The sequence below is a fragment of the Ascidia mentula genome, chromosome 9 (genome assembly GCF_947561715.1).
Source record: "Ascidia mentula chromosome 9, kaAscMent1.1, whole genome shotgun sequence".
Classification (NCBI taxonomy): domain Eukaryota; kingdom Metazoa; phylum Chordata; class Ascidiacea; order Phlebobranchia; family Ascidiidae; genus Ascidia; species Ascidia mentula.
In genome coordinates this window covers 4,149,650-4,168,631 of record NC_138574.1, presented here as the reverse complement: position 1 = coordinate 4,168,631, position 18,982 = coordinate 4,149,650, and the positions used below count along the sequence as shown (strand labels likewise).

General features: G+C 38.4%; 3 protein-coding genes across 3 annotated transcripts; all 3 read right to left on the bottom strand.

Annotated features, from left to right (window-relative positions):
- Positions 1–2,791: 2,791 nt before the first annotated feature.
- LOC145913872 (carbohydrate sulfotransferase 1-like) lies at positions 2,792–5,033 on the bottom strand. Its single transcript, XM_083001635.1, has 5 exons — positions 4,924–5,033; positions 4,057–4,326; positions 3,563–3,728; positions 3,344–3,501; positions 2,792–3,200 (listed from the first exon to the last, which is right to left on the bottom strand). The coding sequence occupies exons 1-5, from the start codon at positions 5,031–5,033 to the stop codon at positions 2,792–2,794; spliced, it is 1,113 nt and encodes a 370-aa protein (XP_082857761.1).
- A 1,991-nt stretch (positions 5,034–7,024) lies between these two features.
- LOC145913832 (carbohydrate sulfotransferase 1-like) lies at positions 7,025–9,800 on the bottom strand. Its single transcript, XM_083001591.1, has 5 exons — positions 9,671–9,800; positions 8,352–8,627; positions 8,037–8,202; positions 7,818–7,975; positions 7,025–7,533 (listed from the first exon to the last, which is right to left on the bottom strand). Exons 1-5 carry the CDS (start codon positions 9,775–9,777, stop codon positions 7,125–7,127), a joined length of 1,116 nt encoding a protein of 371 aa, XP_082857717.1. The 5' UTR covers positions 9,778–9,800; the 3' UTR covers positions 7,025–7,124.
- Positions 9,801–11,996: 2,196 nt separating this feature from the next.
- On the bottom strand, positions 11,997–16,749 carry LOC145913870 (hydroxysteroid 11-beta-dehydrogenase 1-like protein A). Its single transcript, XM_083001632.1, has 7 exons — positions 16,652–16,749; positions 15,753–16,028; positions 14,770–14,782; positions 14,162–14,273; positions 13,762–13,947; positions 12,597–12,734; positions 11,997–12,205 (listed from the first exon to the last, which is right to left on the bottom strand). Exons 1-7 carry the CDS (start codon positions 16,747–16,749, stop codon positions 11,997–11,999), a joined length of 1,032 nt encoding a protein of 343 aa, XP_082857758.1.
- Positions 16,750–18,982: the final 2,233 nt, after the last annotated feature.

The following is an 18,982-nucleotide window of genomic DNA, read 5'->3' as shown; positions in this document are numbered from 1 at the left end:
GTTTTCTACTAATCAAATAAAATTGTATAAAGTATAATCTATAACTGGAACAATATGGCTTTACGTCTGGGTTAGGGTGAAAAATACTCACGCATAGTAACTATGAAGACGTTTGTATTTCTCCATCATCGTTTTGTACATGAAGTTGCTGAGAAACAAAGTTCCAGCACAGCATATCAGAACGAAGGAAATACGTTTCATTTTTTTTACTTTAACTTTAACACCTGTACATTCTATCAGTTCAACAAAAGGCACAGTTGATCAAAGGCTTGGTCAAGGTATCTTACGTGCGCTTGTCTCACCAAACCAATCATGTGCAATACACGCATCGAATATACTTCGTGATGATTGACGTTAAATGAGCATCAGGGATCCTATAAAAAGAGAGGCTTTCCAACTTGTTTGTCGATAAATGTATTAACTTAACCACAATTAAAACAGGGTATTTGTGCGCGTTTGCTTTTAATTCACCCGTAAATTGATCCTTAAATGCCCGAAATGTCATTGCTTTTCTTTTTCTGCAAAAAATTACAATCTTTGTATGTTACTTTGTCGCGAATCTGACGCTTGCGCCCTGGTTTAAAATAGAACATATAAAGTTATGTGAGACGTCAGTCTTGTAGCGTAAAAATAACTAAACCCATTAAATGAACAGGGTTTTCTTATCCAGCTTATGATTTGCAAATAGCTAGTAAATAAATAAAAGGCGAACTCTTTATAATCTTGTTAAAGCTGATATTTTTCTATTATCCTCCAATGTATGAGACTTATGTTGAGAATAGTTCCAGCGCATATCACAACATAGAAAACACGCTTAATTTTTTAGTTGAAAGGCCAGCACTTTCTGTCAGTTAAACAACGAACAACCTAAGATGTTGTTTCTCCAACTTTTTCGTCCGGGGACCCTGCAAGGTTATTTTAGTTAGTACAGATCCCTCAAGGCTAAACTGACTAGTTCAGCATTTTTTGCTTGAATCCAAATACTAGCTCATGGTAATACAACCCCCAATACGTTCTTATTAAACCTTGTAAGGTTCCGCAATACCCAATTTTGCAGTCGCTAGTCCAAAGTAGTCCACAATCGTTTTACCAAACTGGTCTCGCATTTTAACAAACAAGAAACTGTATAATACGGATAACATGTGGACTCCAACCACATACAGCTTGCTTTGCCAAATCGCCTTCACAAAACGAGGAAACGGTGCGATAGCCAATTAACCCCATTTAAGAACAATTGACAGCGGATGTGTTATTTTCTGATGTAACGTAACCGCGAATAGAGCATATTATATTGTTTAAACGGTTGTGCGTTGAAGCGCCGTTGTATAAATCCTCCCGTTAAGTCATTTGTCATATTTTCACACAAGATTCACCCTGGTTGACAGATGAAACGGGGCGAAAGCCATTGAACCCCATTCAAGAACAATTGACAGAGGATAAATTATTGTCCGATAAAACGAATAAAAAAATATTATTTAAAGCCTCCCGTTAAGTCATTTGTGGTCAACACAAAATTCCAATGTCCCAAGTTTTTTGTGTTGGAAGCAGAGGCAAAGTGCCGGGGAGATTGAACGGAACCCCGGAAGCTCTGCAGGTGACTTAAGCAAGATGTCCATTCTTTACTCATATAACCTGTGTTCTTCATACCGTAGAGCCCCGTTACCATAAAAATTACCATCCCACCCCTGAATGGAACCCGCTTCCTTGTGGAAGCCCGTTAGTGAAGATGTTACAAATTATCGTAAGCTCCGTTACGTCCCTAGTGTTGATGTTTATGACTTATAAGTTCCGCTGGATGGGGCTAATGAAACAGTGTGCGTGAAAAATACTACTTCACCGGGTCAGAAAGCTTTTTTGCCAAACTTGATCCGCATATAAGTCTGCGTAGAATATAAATCTGAGCGAATTTTACTGGTTAACGCTACTGGTTGACGCAGATCTTATGAGCACCGGAAAAGAAAATAACCTCAACACAAGCATCGGTCATCTGTATCACGAATGCTAATTCATGCAGTCCAACATAACGTGAGGAAACGGAGTAAAGAATTTGCTTTCAAAACTCCGTTTCACATCGTATAAAAAGCCATGACGCAATATAAATACGCAAAAACATGGCATGAAGATATTTTCTTATCTCAAAAACTTGTTACATTTAAATTGCGAGCGGTCGCTTCGTAGCCGGGGAATCCCGATCAGGTGTTTGACCCCCATTTCGGCCTTTAATGGCCTATAGCGGCATGCTATAATGCTGTCGAAGAAATAGTGCATCTTTCTTTATGGAACTCATTAATTTGTATGACTGATGTCTAGCCATGGTGTACTTTTCAACAAATGCGCTGAAATAATATGTGTGTCAACACATTCCTTTATTATCAAATTATATAATTATTATCAAGGATTCCAGCCTAAATTCAACAAAAAGACGAAAGAAGCAAAGCGATGTCCCACTTATAAAGGAAGGAAATTAAAAGATTTTTTTTTAAACAGGTTGCTGAAAATAATTAGGTGCAAATTGGATACTTCACAAAACGCAAACTTTAAAATCTTGAAATATTTGGGAGGACCATAGCCCTGTTTACGCTAATGACGAAGATTAGTGAGACCAATTTCAACTGAGTATATTTTTGATCACTACTGTCACCAAGTGGTAAACAAAACAAAAAACTATTTGCAGAATAAAGAGAAAAATTAGTAATTTTTCAATAACTGGACAACTTCATGAAGAGGCGTTTACACGAAAAGTACAAGAAAATATTTTCGAGAATTATTCACCTTATGGTGTTACGTAATCTCAAAAACTTGTTATACTAAGGTCACGAGCGGACGCTTCGTCTTCGAATTCCGCATAGTTGGAGCTCAACATGTAGGAATGACAATGCTGCTGAACCAACTTGATTTGCTTTAGGAGCAACTGCTTTCTCCAGCTCACCACAACCTCGGAAGAATCTCTCATTGTACCAAACATAACTTTCTTTGAAAGGCTTTTGTCGTTTTTCGACGATGTTGCTTCCAAAAGCCAATGGCGGACGTTTTCAGCCAGTTGCAGACCAACAAATTTGTAAATTCGCTCCGTGCCTTCTATCGGATGCAGAGAAAAATCTTCGTGTCTTACCCGAAGGTAATGTTTGCTGCCAACTAAATTCTCGTCGGCATATTTTGTCATCGTCTCCACATGCTGGCATGTTACCGTTGTAAGTTTGCTAAAAGCAAAATTCACAAAAACTATTGACATGAATTTTAACCAAATACAACGCGGCGGAATGTAAACCAATACGTGTTTCACATAGCACAGCTGATGATTCCGTCATATTAAATTAGCTTAAGTTCAAAACGAAGCACTCACCTTGCTTTATTGTCTTCAATAGTTTTTGGGTTGTCCTTGTAGTTAATTTTGGAGTTTACTATGGCTCGTGGATCACGAACCAAATGAACAATCTTAATATCATAATCTTGGTTTTTGAGAAGGGTTTCAATCCAGCTAATATCGCACAAGTAGCAAAGCTATGTACAAATAGAAAATACAGTAGTAACATTTTCATGGAATGTAGTGGTAATGTCGTACCTTGAATGCTATCAGCTTAGCTGCCCTCGATAGATTGGTCACGTTTTGAAGAAAGGTCTCGACGCTACACTTGTTTGCATTGGTTGGAAGACACACACTCTTATTGCGATGAATGAAGTCAGCACACTTGCCACAGTCAGAAAAACACACTCCTGTTTGTAGACATCTGGAATGTATGACGTTCGTTTTTGAAGTAATAAATGATTCGTCTTAAAATAAAAACTTGTTCGGCCGAAAAGGCCCAAAATCGCGATTGCTGATTTTCACGGGAGGTGTGTTATTATGTCCCTGTGTTGTTTCATCATGTGACAAAAGACGACATATAATACCTTGTTATATGATAAAAGCTTCATCTTTTTCCAAGATAGTACTTATATTCGCCGTACAAATAGTTAATAAGTTGCACTTGGTTGAGAAATGAGAAGGAATATTTAACCCAGAAATGCACCGTGCCTCATTTACAAATCATTATTTACCATCGCCCTCACCCATACTCCTCAGTCTTTCTTGTCGGCTGTGCGAACGCTCTTCTGTACAATTTTCTGGTTGCGTTAAAGTCGTATCGAAGTACATTGTGGAAATACGTAAGCACTTCATTTTCCATGCTGTTGTTTGTAGTTCGCGGGCATTCACCAAACGGATAAAGTGGTTCGTAGAAGTATGCAACCTCACGATTCTGATTGAATATCTCCCCGAGAAAGCTTGACCCGGAACGCGTCTGAGCCAACAAGATCACAAGCTTGGCTGTGGGTTCTTTGACAGTTCTGAAATCAGGACAATTGTTTTTATGTTTTTGTGATTAACCTTCGCCTACTACAAACTTATCGGTCCGAAGTGGACTCAAAAACGTTGTTTTCCTGGCATCCTCGGAACGTGTGCAAATTAAAAAAATCGAAAAGTCTTGATTGGTCTGTGTTGACCATTACCAAAGTTAATTCCTAGGTTTGTAAGCAGTTGCTTAGTTGTTGGACGCGTTGTGATGTGATGTTGCCAGCCTTAAGCAACAAACTAGAAGATACACAATTTGTTTTGTGATGTTGGTATTGTCAATTATTTGAGTCCATCGCTCCAAAAATAAGCATATTTGTATTTTCTGAGACACAGCTCGTAAAAAAATAACACATATGTTAGAAATACGCACGGTTTGGCAAGCCTGGCCATATTAAAATGAATCAGAGCACAACAGTGTTCGAAGGGTTTTCTCTACTATGTTTAGCATATTGGCTCTGGCTTTTCTGTTGCGTATGGAAAAGCATTTCTGATAGAAACATGGTTTCTACTAATCAAATAAAATTGTATAAAGTGTTATCTATCACTGGAACAATATGGCTTCTGTCTCGGTTAGAATAAAAAATACTCACGCATAGTAACTATGAAGACGTTTATATTCCTTCATCATCGTTTTGTGCATGAAGTTGCAGAGAAACAAAGTTCCAGCACAGCATATCAGAACGAAGGAAATACGTTTCATTTTTTTAACTTTGACTTTAACACCTGTACATTCTATCAGTTCAACAAAAGGCACAGTTTTTCAAAGGCTTGGTCAAGGTATCTTAAGTGCTGCACTTGTCTCACCAAACTGTTTCTCACTTCAATCAATACAAAATAAGGGAAAGAAGGCAGTCAGAGTATAGGGACATACAAAGTAGCCAGCACCCAGTGAAACATAAGCTCGCTTACCAAACCGCCTTCATAAAACAATCAATTTGGTACAAGCCAATCATGTGAAATACACGCATTGCATATACTTCGCTATGGTTAACTTTAAATGAGCAACATAAATCCTATAAAAGGAGAGGCCCCGCACCTTGTTGGTCAATACGTGTATTAACTCAACCACGATTAAAACAAAGTATTTGCGCGCATGTGCTTTAACTCACTCGTAAATTGATTCTGTTGTAAAATGCCCGATATATCATTGCTTTTCTTTTTCTGTGAAAAATTACAATCTTTGTATGTTACTTTGATGCGTATCTAACGCTTGCGCCCAGGTTTAAAATAGACCATGTAAAGTTATGTGAGACGTCAGTCTTGTGGCGTAATAGTACCTAAACCCACTCAAAGGAACAGGGTTTTCTTATCCAGCTTATGATTTGTAATTAGCTAGTAAATAGATAAAACACGTACTCTTTATAATCATGTAAAAGCTGATATTTTTCTATATTCCTCCAATGTATGAGACTTATGTTGAGAACAGTTCCAGCGCATACCAGAGCAAAGAGAAAACGCTTCGTTTTTTAGTTAAAAGGCCAGCGCTTGATGTCAGTTAAACAATAGGCAACCTAAGCTGTTGTTACTCACACTTTGTCGTCCGTGGACCCTGCAAGGTTATTTTAGTTAGTACAGATCCCTCAAGGCTAAAATGACTAGTTCAGCATTCTTTGCTTGAATCCAAATACTAGCTCATGGTAATACAACCCCCCTATAGGTTCTTATTAAAGCTGGTAAGGTTCCGCAATACCCAATTTTGCAGTCGCTTGTCCAAAGTAATCCACAATCGTTTCACCAAACTGAACTCGAACTTTAACAAACAAGAAACTGTATAATACGGATAACATGAGAACTCCAACCAGATACAGCTTGCTTGCCAAATCACCATCAAAGAACGAGGAAACGGTGCGACAGCCAATTAACCACATAAGAACAATTGACAGCGGATGTGTTATTGTCTGATAACGTAACCGTGAATGAGTATATTATATTGTTTAACCGGTTGTACGTTGTAGCACCGTTGAATAAATCCTCCCGTTTTTTCTCATTTTTCACATAAAATTCACCCTGGTTAGGCCTAACAGATGAAACAGTGCGACAGCGATTGAACCCCATTCAAGAACAATTGACAGCGGATATGTTATTGTCCTATAAAACGAATAAAAAAATATTATTTAAATCCTCCCGTTAAGTCATTTGCGGTAAAAACAGAATTGCAATGTCCCAATTTTTTTGTTTCGGAAGCAGAGGTAAAGTGCTGGGGAGATTGAACGGAACCTCGGAAGCTCTGCAGGTGACTTAAGCAAGATGTCCATTCTTTACTGACGAAATCTGTGTTCTTCAAACCGTAGAGCCCCGGTACTATAAAAATTACCATTCCACCCCTGAAAGGAACCCGCTTCTCTATGGAAGCCCGTTAGAGAAGATAAAACAAATTATCGTAAGCTCCGTTACGCCCCTAGTGTTGATGTTTATTACTTATAAGTTCCGCTGGATGGGGCTAATGAAACATTGTGCTTGAAAAATACTACTTCACCGGGTCACAAAGTTTTTGTCAAGCCTGATCCACATATAAGTCTATGTAGAATTGAAATCTGATCGAATTTTAATGGTTACATGTGAACAGGGCAACTACCTGTTATTTTTGGATATATATTTGAGTTGAAATACTACCCGAAATCGTAGCTTTAAAATTCGTACAGATTTCTATGTTACATAGGCTGATATGTGGATCAAATTTGGAAAAAAACTTTGTGATCCGGTGTAAAAGTATCTTCCAGTGTGCGTGGAAGTAACTAAAGAACTTTTGTGTCGGGGCGAGTGATTGGCAGCTTTGGTCAAGTGCATAATATCAAAAACTTGTTACATTTAGATTACGAGCGGACGCTTCGTCTTCGAATTCCGCATAGTTGGAGCTCAACATGTAGAAATGACAATGCTGCTGAACCAGCTTGATTTGCTTTAGGAGCATCTGCTTTCTCCAGCTCACCACAACCTCGGAAGAATCTCTCTTGGTGCCAAACATACTTTTCTTTGAAAGGCTTTTATCGTTTTTCGACGATGTTGCTTCCAAAAGCCAATGGCGGACGTTTTCAGCCATTTGCAGACCAACAAATTTGTAAATTCGCTCCGTGCCTTCTATCGGATGCAGAGAAAAATCTTCGTGTCTTACCCGAAGGTAATGTTTGCTGCCAACTAAATTCTCGTCGGCATATTTTGTCATCGTCTCCACATGCAGGCATGTTACCGTTGTAAGTTTGCTGAAAGCAAAATGCACGACAAAATTTGACATGATATTTCACAAAACACTACCTGCAGACCAAAAACCAATCCATGTGATATACATTACCGGCTGATAGTTTAATTAACTCGATTCCAAATGATTGATCGGTTCATATAGAAAATTACATCAATGAAATGTTAGGGCCTACATGAGTCAATAACGGTCAGTGAGGTGCAGTGATAAGACCTGATAGGTCTAAATAGTATGTGTGCAATCGTTTGAAGCCATCAAGCAAAGTTATATGAAATAGGTAACACTTACCTTGCTTTATTGTCTTCAATAGTGTTTGGGCTGTCCTTGTAGTTAATTTTGGAGTTTACTATAGCTCGTGGATCACGAACCAAGTGAACAATCTTAATATCATAATCTTGGTTTTTGAGCAGGGTTTCAATCCAGCTAATATCGCATAAGTAGCAAAGCTATGTATAAATGGAAAATACAGTAGTAACATTTTACAGGAATGCAATGCTAAACTCCCACCTTGAATGCTATCAGCTTAGCTGCCCTTGATAGATTGGTCACGTTTTGAAGAAATGTCTCGACGCTACACTTGTTTGCATTGGTTAGACGACACACACTCTTATTGCGATGAATGAAGCCAGCACACTTGCCACAGTCAGAAAAGCACACTCCTGTTCGTAGACATCTGGAATATATGACATTTTTGTTTTGAAACTAATGCATGATACGTCATTGTATGATAAAAGCTTTCTCTTTTTCGTTTTTATTTGAGCGAGTTTATTTTCAGAATGCGTCTTATCTCATTTAGAAATCACTATTTACCATCGCCCTCACCCATTCTCTGCCTTCTTTCTTGTCGGCTGTTCGAACGCTCTTCTGTACAGTTCTCTGGTTGCGTTAAAGTCGTATCGAAGTACATTGTGGAAATACGCAAGAACTTCATTTTCCATGCTGTTGTTTGTAGTTCGCGGGCAATTACCAAACGGATAAAGTGGTTCGTAGAAGTATACAACCTCACGATTCTGGTTGAATATCTCCCCGAGAAAGCTTGATCCGGAACGCGTCTGGCCCAGCAAGATTACAAGCTTGGCTGTGGGTTCCTTGGCAGTTCTAAAATACAAAAACAACAAACACAATTGCTTGTTTTTAATTCTTGTGTGTAATATTGTGCATTCCTTGCAAAAACTTTTATAAGTATTTTTTGTATGTTTTCCCAATTCGAACGTGTATGTTGTATCCTTCTTAATACAACAACATATACGAAGAGAACACATAAAAAGGTCAAAATTTTCAAGAAAACTACCGGTTGCGTAAAATTACTTTTTGTATGTGAGGCTTGATTAAACGCACTATCTTCGGGAGCTAAAGTGTTACTGCGTTATGTTAGGTGTTTTTTTGAAATACAAGTTGTTTCTTTCCCATTAAAATCCGGTGAATTTTACCCGCTTACGTGTTCAAAACCTGCATGAACATAGAGGAACCATGAGCTTTTATGTTGTATGTTTGAAGTCAATGCAAGAAAACATGTTTTTTTTTCAAGACTGTGTTGGGCCAGCGGACGAACTTAACACGGCCCAAAAATAACGTCTTTTGCTCTTAGAACTAAATAGTTCCTGCGCCATACAGTAAATATGGGGCGGTTTTGCAAATCATGAAATTACTTTTAAAACTTGCCTATTTTGTGCCTGCTATCTAATATACGTTAGAGCTTATAGAACCCAGTCGTTACGCGAGAAACTCTAGAGCAAACAATGGTGTTCGTGAGCCCCTTTATCCATTCATGGACCCCTAGAATAGTATGTCATCTTTTTCAACCAATGAAAAGAGTTACAATTTTAGAAATGACATATATTTATGCGATGGCTTTTCGTCGATCATTCGAATCCACCTACTATGCTTTACTGTTGCCATGGTTACCACCTTCCAGGAGCAAAACTAAACACCTACTTTGTTAATGCGAGTTTAAAATAAGCATGTTTCTCTGAAATAAGCACGTTTCCAAAACTTCGCACATAGGCCTATGTTTTATCTAAAAGACACAACTTGCGAAAATTGACACAAATCTTGGAATTAAGCACGGTATATCGTAACTCCGAGCCATTAAAACAAGCTTGTTATTGGGTATATGTCTAGGAAATAAGAGTAACACTCACGCATAATAATTATGTGAACGTTGATATTTCTCCATCATCCTCCTGTACATGAGATTGCTAAGAAGGAAAGTCCCGATACATATCAGAACAAAGCAAATACGTTTCATTTTTTTTAACTTAAACACCTGAACATTCTATCAGTTCAACAAAAGGCCCAGTTGACACAGGAATGGCCAAAATAACTTATTTGCGTTGGTTTGACAAAAGCATCTTTATGCACTGTCTTTCGCCGATCACTTTAAAATCACTTTCTATGCTGTACTATATCCATTAAACAAGCTTGCTATTGGAAATATATGTAGATACAAACTACCTATCTAATAATCAACTATAGTGGTACAAAGCATAATCTATATGTGGGCTTGTACATGACGAAAACATCCACGCATAGTAATCATGTGAACGTTGGTATATCAATATTATCCTCCAGTATATGAAATTTCTGAAAAGGAAAGTTCCAGCATATATCAGAACAAAGAAATATACCCCGTGAAGCCACTGAGCTCCTGTAGCTCAGTTGGTAGAGCGCTGGGTCTGGTTAGCCCAGGATCGTAAGTTTACGGGAGCTTGAGTTTTCAGATCTCGCTCCGACTTGTCGGGAAAAGTGGCTGATCCAGCTTGGCTGCAATGCCTTGGCTGCTAAGCTTTGTAAACCTTAGGAGCAGAACAAAGAAAACACGCCTTTATCGTTTAAATTTTACCACTTCCTGTTTAAATTTCAACACTTCCTGATTTAGTAACAGTCAATCTTTATAGTAATTTACACTGATTACACCAAACTGGTTACCAAGTCTGTCACAATCCGCCTGCTTTTGTTCGAAAGGCAAGCCAGCCGCAAAAGCCCTGGAAATTCATTACCTGTCTACGCAGCATCAGGAACACTCGAGAAGAGGGTAAAGATTAACTAACCGCCGTGTCAAGCCTTTCATTTGGTTTTTTGGAAAGATTAAATTAACAGTAAGTGTAAACTGTCGATTCCGTCCCAACCTATATTGGTGCTTTCAACACCAAAATTTATGAGCTAAAATGTGACCTGGCTTTTACACCTACTCAATCCCATTTGTATCCACTACACTAATCAACACTAATCGATAGCACGCACCGTGCAATCCATGAATCAGCTCCCACGCCGTCAGCTGACTGTCATGTTTGTTGTTCGGGGGTGCACCGTCAAAGCACGAACGTATTTGGTAAATCTATCCCATTCGTCAAAGTGAACTGATACCCAGTTGTATAAGAAGCAGGGAACCATATCGACCTCTACACGCTGCAAGGGTTTCTTTTCTGCCAGTATTTGCTTTTTATGGATTCTTTATAACTTTATATTGATTTTGCAGTTAGGGACGTTTTCATACTAACCGTCAACCAATGCCTAATTCCCAAACTACAGGGGAAGGTTTTTATTATAAAACAATGCCTGGAAATGCAACAAATCAGTCATTTTGTTAAAGTAGTATTTAATGGAAAAAAAATAAATTAAAAGGGAGAAGAAAGGAAGAATTTTCTTGACCAACACTGACACCTAATGGTAGCAAAACCCAAATATTACATGTGCGAACTTAGTATTGATACTGTGGCCAGGGTCTGGCCAACCTAAGTGAAACACTGTATTAAGGCAGTGATTCCCAAACTGTGCGTCCCGTTGCCCTTGTGCGTTCACAAATCTTCTTTTGAGGCATGTACACATTTCTGGTTGGATCAGTTCCTACACCTGGAAATGTTTTGCTGTCCAACAAACATTGACAAACTACGGCGCAGGCGAAACCATGGTTAGTTGGTTCTTTTCATGACTGTTTTTTCTGCAGATTGTTACCCTTCTCGTCTGGAGATTACACACTGGAAAGTAAGCGAAATTGGCTCAATGTATTAAAGCAGCTTTAATATACATGGAAATCACAGAGTACAGGAGACAACGAGGATCCCAATCTCTTGCGGATCCACGCTTTGAACCAATAAACGCTCTTACACCACGGCACTAAACAATACATCAGTGACGTGTGTTAAATCAATTCGGATGTCATACACATTCAAATTGGAAAGCAACAAAAAACAAATAGGGCGTTGTTGTAACGCACGATACAAGGTTGATTGATCAGTGTGAATTTAAGTTTGGTGCTACGCACGCATGACGTCATAGCGATAACATGAAAGATTTCTATGTTGATCTGTGCAGTGAACAAAGTAATCAAAAACGGAGCCATAGAAACACGAAATCCCTTTCTGCCCTCACACCAGGTCCTCGTATATCGGCGCATTCTCTATGACACCACAACTACACAGCTGGAAAACGTGGAAAACTACACAGCTGGAAAACGTATTTTTCCTTCTATTCCACGTTGCGATAAAGTAGTTGTGTTGCTTTCTCCATTACTGTCGGAAACATAGTCTTAAAGATGTGAACCCAGCCAAAATAGCGGGGAAAATACATTTCGCTCATCCGATTTATGGCAGATTTAACAATTTCGGATGCGCAAGCTGTTTTGGACGACGGCTTTAAAACAACGTTGTCTTTGATTCTTTCAGCACTTTTCGTGTCTGTGGTGAAAACAAGCAACAAATTACAGACCAAGCATTAGGAACCATTGGTTATTCTGGATGTAGAGCAAGTATAAAAAAGTAGCACTACATGTAACATCGACATTATGATCAAACAGTAATCTCAGTTGATGTTTTTCTGAAAAATGTATTTCGCCATTAAAGCCATGCCCAGCTTCTACAGCTGCTATGTGTACAAAAACATACATAAACTTTGTGGAAATTCCTAGTAACCGATTCCGGGAATCACTCCCCAATCCCGACTCAAAGTTACCACAATTTCCACCCTTTGCTTTTGACGACATTTATGGAAGCATATTTTTATAATATTTTTTTTCCATAACTTATGTGGAATCTCATGCTTTCCACACATTATTTTAATTAAACTCACCGATATAACCGAGATGACAAAGTGTTACAGAAACATCAGTTTGATTGTACGTGAGTTCGTGCCTCAAACTGGTAAAGAATCCATTCAACGCCGATTTCGCCGTTGCGTAAGCAATCATAAATGGAGAACCAAGAAAACCTAGAAGCACAACGTAGCATCCTTTTTATCAATCAAACGCCACAAATTAATAGAAAGGCAATTTACTGCATTCACAGAACAGTTAATTTCAGACTAAAATCTGTCCGTCTTGTGGTATGTTCGATAAAATATATTTCCCTTTTTCGAAAGCATTCTCAGTGTCTATAAAAAGCAATACAAGAAGAGGGTTAAAATAAATAGGCCCACCACTACCTCATCACAAGTGTGCAGGGCGTGGTTTTAACCTAAAATCAACTTTTTTGTCAAAGTGTTATAATTACACATCAGATGAAAATCGTCATTAAAACCGCAAAATCAATTACGGCATTTTACTGTGCAGGTTTGAAAGAATTTATTTTGTTGAGGGTAACAATATACAAGAATGCATCACTATCTTCAACGCAAAATAATTTCCGTCCAATCAGAAAACGGCTTGCTTCGTAAATGACAAATGGGAAAATCTCCGGAAGCGCCACGGGGATTTCCCTATACGCCGTCGTATTTTCGCGTACAAATTACTGCAAGCGTCAGAGCGGATACAAGACAAAGCACGTGCTGTCTGGCGTATAATTTAAATATACTTGTTCGATCGGAAGTAATTGACGTCTATATATTATAGGGTTCCCCGAATCAAGATATTAGGGGTAAAATACTGCACGGAACATCAATTTAGGGGGAGCGGTGCTTTTTGAATGTTACAAGCATTTCTTTCACTGCACGATGTACAGATATTACCATATGTTAAAAAAATAAGGACTATATGATAATTAGATCAATTGTTTGTCACATAAAAAAACATATATTTTTAGGTTATTGAATAAGTCCTAAAATGAAAGAATTTGTGCGACTTCAGGTTGCATTGCGACGGTAAGACATAAATTAGTAATTTTTATTATGACAAAAACACACAAACTGGCGGCATTTTTTAGCAAATTAAAGTTGCATTTTTAAAATTATTAGCCCAGAAAAAATCGCCCTAATGAAAATGCTGAAGAAAGCAACAATATAGCAACGAATAATGACTTACCTACGGCAGATGATACAGCTACAATTCTGCCTTTGCTTTGAGAAAGAGCTTTGACGGATCGAGACGCGATATGAGCATGCGATATCATGTTCACCATCAGCGCATCTTGTAAGTCACGTGTGTCGTGTTGGTAACCGCCAAATTCGACGTCACCGAAGTGATTGAGGATGAGAAGATCGATTCCACCTTCAAAATTATTTTGCTTGTCTTCAAGAAAACTTGCGATCAAACTCAGCTTTTTTTATAAATTCTGAATTAGGTTTGAAATAACCAAGGTGGAAAAGACTTACGTTGGATGACATTTATAGGCAGGGGCTTGAAGTAATAAAAGATACAACACATTTATTATTCCTTTTGCGATAAGACGAAGAGAGATATTACGGCGATTTTCAGGTCTTACCGAGTTTATTCAGCGCTTCTGTGACGACCATTGACGCGTTATCCAAACTTTTCATATCAGCTGAAATGTAATGGACGTCAGCCGAGTATAAATCTCTGCATTTCTCCACAACCTATATAAAAAAAATGTGGGTATAGAGATTAAATTTGCAAGAAGGAAATGTTTTATGCAGTCACATGACAAGGCATGCAGGATCGCCCCTTCTCGCAAGTCCCTTACTTGGCGATTACAACTATAGCGTTTGAGGTGATTAGTTTACTGGCATTGCAGCCAAGCTGCGCTACACAAGGTGTATGTTTTGGGGTATGCGACAAAACAATTAGTGATGCACCGAAACAGCAATTTTGGTATCCATCTCTTTTAAACGCAATAAATTTAAACAAAATATGTGCTGGTGACATTATTTCGGTGACAATAATAACAAATAAAATGAACACAATCGTATAGTTTGAACAATGATTCCAATCTATACTAAACTTTGCGTATCATCCTTGCATGAAGTAAAAAAGTTTCGTTTTCGGCCGAAGTTTGCAAAAATATTCGGCCGAAACAGGATAATATAATTACAAATTCCTTAGTTTCGGACGAATAAATTTGGCAAACCGAACTTTCGGTGCATCCCTAAAAACAATGTCATGTGATAATGGTGCGAAAGTCCCGAGACAAACTGTGCAATAAGTGTTGTAGTGAGTTTATTAATTATGTAGCAACGAAAAGTTATTTTTCAAGCCGTTTGCTACATAAATAGGAATTTGACACCGCCAGACGCACGACTTTACTCGATTCAATTTGTCAACAATGGGTCGAAGTTATTTTGTGACAATTTATGTCCAGAACAGCAGTCATTTTCCTTATTTCTGTCGCTCCAGACTCACGCTTTCATGTTTTGTTTAGGGCGCGACCCTTTTACCAAATTCTGCCATGACTGGGAGTGGTGGTTTAACGTGACTAAAGTGCGTTGCTTGCAGCACGCTTGCTGCTGATTTCTAAGAGATTTTTGAAAGGTCCACGTTCATACAGGTTCAACCACGCTTTCTTGTAACGATTTTCAGTTTCTCCACAACATTTATTTATAAATTTTGTGCAGTAAATACTGAAAATGCAATTAGGCAATAACAACCAATATCAACATGCTTCAAAGCACTGCATACTGCGATCGAGTTATTTCTAAACGTTAACTTTTTAGTGGTGATACGTTTGCTTTAAAACATGTACCTGAATTTGAACTTGGTGTTAATGCGTTAGCGGTCACTAAATCTAAGCAACGTTTGTACAATAATTCAAATTCTGTGTTGAAACAGGGAACATGCACATTTTGTATTCACAAATAAAATACCTGTTACGTTGGAACAAATTGTTGTTATACCACACGGGAGGTGTGTTATTATGTCCCTGTGTTGTTTCATCATGCGACAAAACACGACTTAAAATACCTTGTTATATGATAAAAGCTTCATCTTTTTCCAAGATAATACTAATATTCGCCATACAAATAGTTAATAAGTTGCACTTGGTTCAGAAATGAGAGCGAATATTTACCTCAGTATGTATGGTGTCACATTTACAAATCATTATTTACCATCGGCCTCACCCATTCTCCGCCTTCTTTTTTGTCGGCTGTTCGAACGCTCTTCTGTACAGTTCTCTGGTTGCGTTAAAGTCGTATCGAAGTACATTGTGGAAATACGCAAGAACTTCATTTTCCATGCTGTTGTTTGTAGTTCGCGGGCAATCACCAAACGGATAAAGTGGTTCGTAGAAGTATGCAACCTCGCGATTCTGGTTGAATATCTCCCCGAGAAAGCTTGATCCGGAACGCGTCTGAGCCAGCAAGATCACAAGCTTGGCTGTGGGTTCTTTGGCAGTTCTAAAAAAAACAGGACAATTGTTTTTATGTTTTTGTGTTTAACCTTCGCCTACTACAAACTTATCGGTCGCGAGTGGACTCAAAAACGTTGTTTTTTGGCATCCTCGGGATGTGTGCAAAGTAAAAGTCGAAAAGTCGTGATTGGTCAGTGTTGACCATTACCGAAGTGAATTACTAGGTTTGTAAGCAGTTGCTTAGTTGTTAGACGCGTTGTTATGTGATGTTTCCAGTCTTAATCAACGAACGAGAAGCTACACAATTTGTTTTGTGATAGGGTATTGTCAATTATTAGATTCCACCGCTCTAAAGATAAGCACATTTGTATTTTCTGGATGCAGCTCGTAAAAAATAGCACATATATTAGAAATACCGGGAGCTTGCTTTTTCAGATCTCGCTCCGACTTGTCGGGAAAAGTTGCTGATCCAGCTTGGCTGCAATGCCTTGGCTGCGAAGCCTGTGAACCTTATATTAGAAATATGCACGGTTTGGTAAGCCTGACTTTATCAAAATGAAACAGAGCTTGTCATTGGATCAGGTAAGCATTTAGGTGCGAAAAACATGAAGTAAATTACACAGAATAGAAAAGCCAGAGCTAATACGCAGTGCTGTGCAACTCAGTTACCTTACAGCACTGATGATGAATACAGCAGTGTTCGAAACGTTTTCTCCACTATGTTTAGCATATTGGCTCTGGCTTTTTTGTTGCGTATGGGAAAGCATTTTTGATACAAATATGGTTTCTACTAATCAAATAAAATTGTATAAAGTATAATCTATAACTGGAACAATATGGCTTTACGTCTGGGTTAGGGTGAAAAATACTCACGCATAGTAACTATGAAGACGTTTGTATTTCTCCATCATCGTTTTGTGCATGAAGTTGCTGAGAAACAAAGTTCCAGCACAGCATATCAGAACGAAGGAAATACGTTTCATTTTTTTTACTTTAACTTGAACACCTGTACATTCTATCAGTTCAACAAAAGGCACAGTTGATCAAAGGCTTGGTCAAGGTATCTTACGTGCGCTTGTCTCACCAAACCAATCATGTGCAATACACGCATCGAATATACTTCGTGATGATTGACGTTAAATGAGCATCAGGGATCCTATAAAAAGAGAGGCTTTCCAACTTGTTTGTCGATAAATGTATTAACTTAACCACAATTAAAACAGGGTATTTGTGCGCGTTTGCTTTTAATTCACCCGTAAATTGATCCTTAAATGCCCGAAATGTCATTGCTTTTCTTTTTCTGCAAAAAATTACAATCTTTGTATGTTACTTTGTCGCGAATCTGACGCTTGCGCCCTGGTTTAAAATAGAACATATAAAGTTATGTGAGACGTCAGTCTTGTAGCGTAAAAATAACTAAACCCATTAAATGAACAGGGTTTTCTTATCCAGCTTATGATTTGCAAATAGCTAGTAAATAAATAAAAGGCGAACTCTTTATAATCTTGTTAAAGCTGATATTTTTCTATTATCCTCCAATGTATGAGACTTATGTTGAGAATAGTTCCAGCGCATATCACAACATAGAAAACACGCTTAATTTTTTAGTTGAAAGGCCAGCACTTTCTGTCAGTTAAACAACGAACAACCTAAGATGTTGTTTCTCCAACTTTTTCGTCCGGGGACCCTGCAAGGTTATTTTAGTTAGTACAGATCCCTCAAGGCTAAACTGACTAGTTCAGCATTTTTTGCTTGAATCCAAATACTAGCTCATGGTAATACAACCCCCAATACGTTCTTATTAAACCTTGTAAGGTTCCGCAATACCCAATTTTGCAGTCGCTAGTCCAAAGTAGTCCACAATCGTTTTACCAAACTGGTCTCGCATTTTAACAAACAAGAAACTGTATAATACGGATAACATGTGGACTCCAACCACATACAGCTTGCTTTGCCAAATCGCCTTCACAAAACGAGGAAACGGTGCGATAGCCAATTAACCCCATTTAAGAACAATTGACAGCGGATGTGTTATTGTCTGATGTAACGTAACCGCGAATAGAGCATATTATATTGTTTAAACGGTTGTGCGTTGAAGCGCCGTTGTATAAATCCTCCCGTTAAGTCATTTGTCATATTTTCACACAAGATTCACCCTGGTTGACAGATGAAACGGGGCGAAAGCCATTGAACCCCATTCAAGAACAATTGACAGAGGATAAATTATTGTCCGATAAAACGAATAAAAAAATATTATTTAAAGCCTCCCGTTAAGTCATTTGTGGTCAACACAAAATTCCAATGTCCCAAGTTTTTTGTGTTGGAAGCAGAGGCAAAGTGCCGGGGAGATTGAACGGAACCCCGGAAGCTCTGCAGGTGACTTAAGCAAGATGTCCATTCTTTACTCATATAACCTGTGTTCTTCATACCGTAGAGCCCCGTTACCATAAAAATTACCATCCCACCCCTGAATGGAACCCGCTTCCTTGTGGAAGCCCGTTAGTGAAGATGTTACAAATTATCGTAAGCTCCGTTACGTCCCTAGTGTTGATGTTTATGACTTATAAGTTCCGCTGGATGGGGCTAATGAAACAGTGTGCGTGAAAAATACTACTTCACCGGGTCAGAAAGCTTTTTTGCCAAACTTGATCCGCATATAAGTCTGCGTAGAATATAAATCTGAGCGAATTTTACTGGTTAACGCTACTGGTTGACGCAGATCTTATGAGCACCGGAAAAGAAAATAACCTCAACACAAGCATCGGTCATCTGTATCACGAATGCTAATTCATGCAGTCCAACATAACGTGAGGAAACGGAGTAAAGAATTTGCTTTCAAAACTCCGTTTCACATCGTATAAAAAGCCATGACGCAATATAAATACGCAAAAACATGGCATGAAGATATTTTCTTATCTCAAAAACTTGTTACATTTAAATTGCGAGCGGTCGCTTCGTAGCCGGGGAATCCCGATCAGGTGTTTGACCCCCATTTCGGCC

Bases quoted from the DNA above. Each gene is read 5' to 3' on its own strand.
- LOC145913872 (XM_083001635.1), bottom strand. From the start codon at position 5,033: ATGAAACGTATTTCCTTCGTTCTGATATGCTGTGCTGGAACTTTGTTT. The intron at 4,327-4,923 runs GTGAGTATTTTT...TCCTGATTTCAG, and splicing joins CGTCTTCATAGTTACTATGC to AACTGTCAAAGAACCCACAG. The intron at 3,502-3,562 runs GTACGACATTAC...ATTTGTACATAG, and splicing joins CTAAGCTGATAGCATTCAAG to CTTTGCTACTTGTGCGATAT.
- LOC145913870 (XM_083001632.1), bottom strand. From the start codon at position 16,749: ATGCTTTCCCATACGCAACAAAAAAGCCAGAGCCAATATGCTAAACAT. The intron at 16,029-16,651 runs GTAACTGAGTTG...TGTTTTTTTTAG, and splicing joins TTCATCATCAGTGCTGTAAG to AACTGCCAAAGAACCCACAG. The intron at 12,735-13,761 runs GTAAGTCATTAT...TTGTGCTTCTAG, and splicing joins AGCTGTATCATCTGCCGTAG to GTTTTCTTGGTTCTCCATTT.
- LOC145913832 (XM_083001591.1), bottom strand. From the start codon at position 9,777: ATGAAACGTATTTGCTTTGTTCTGATATGTATCGGGACTTTCCTTCTT. The intron at 8,628-9,670 runs GTGAGTGTTACT...TTTGTATTTTAG, and splicing joins CGTTCACATAATTATTATGC to AACTGCCAAGGAACCCACAG. The intron at 7,976-8,036 runs GTGGGAGTTTAG...ATTTATACATAG, and splicing joins CTAAGCTGATAGCATTCAAG to CTTTGCTACTTATGCGATAT.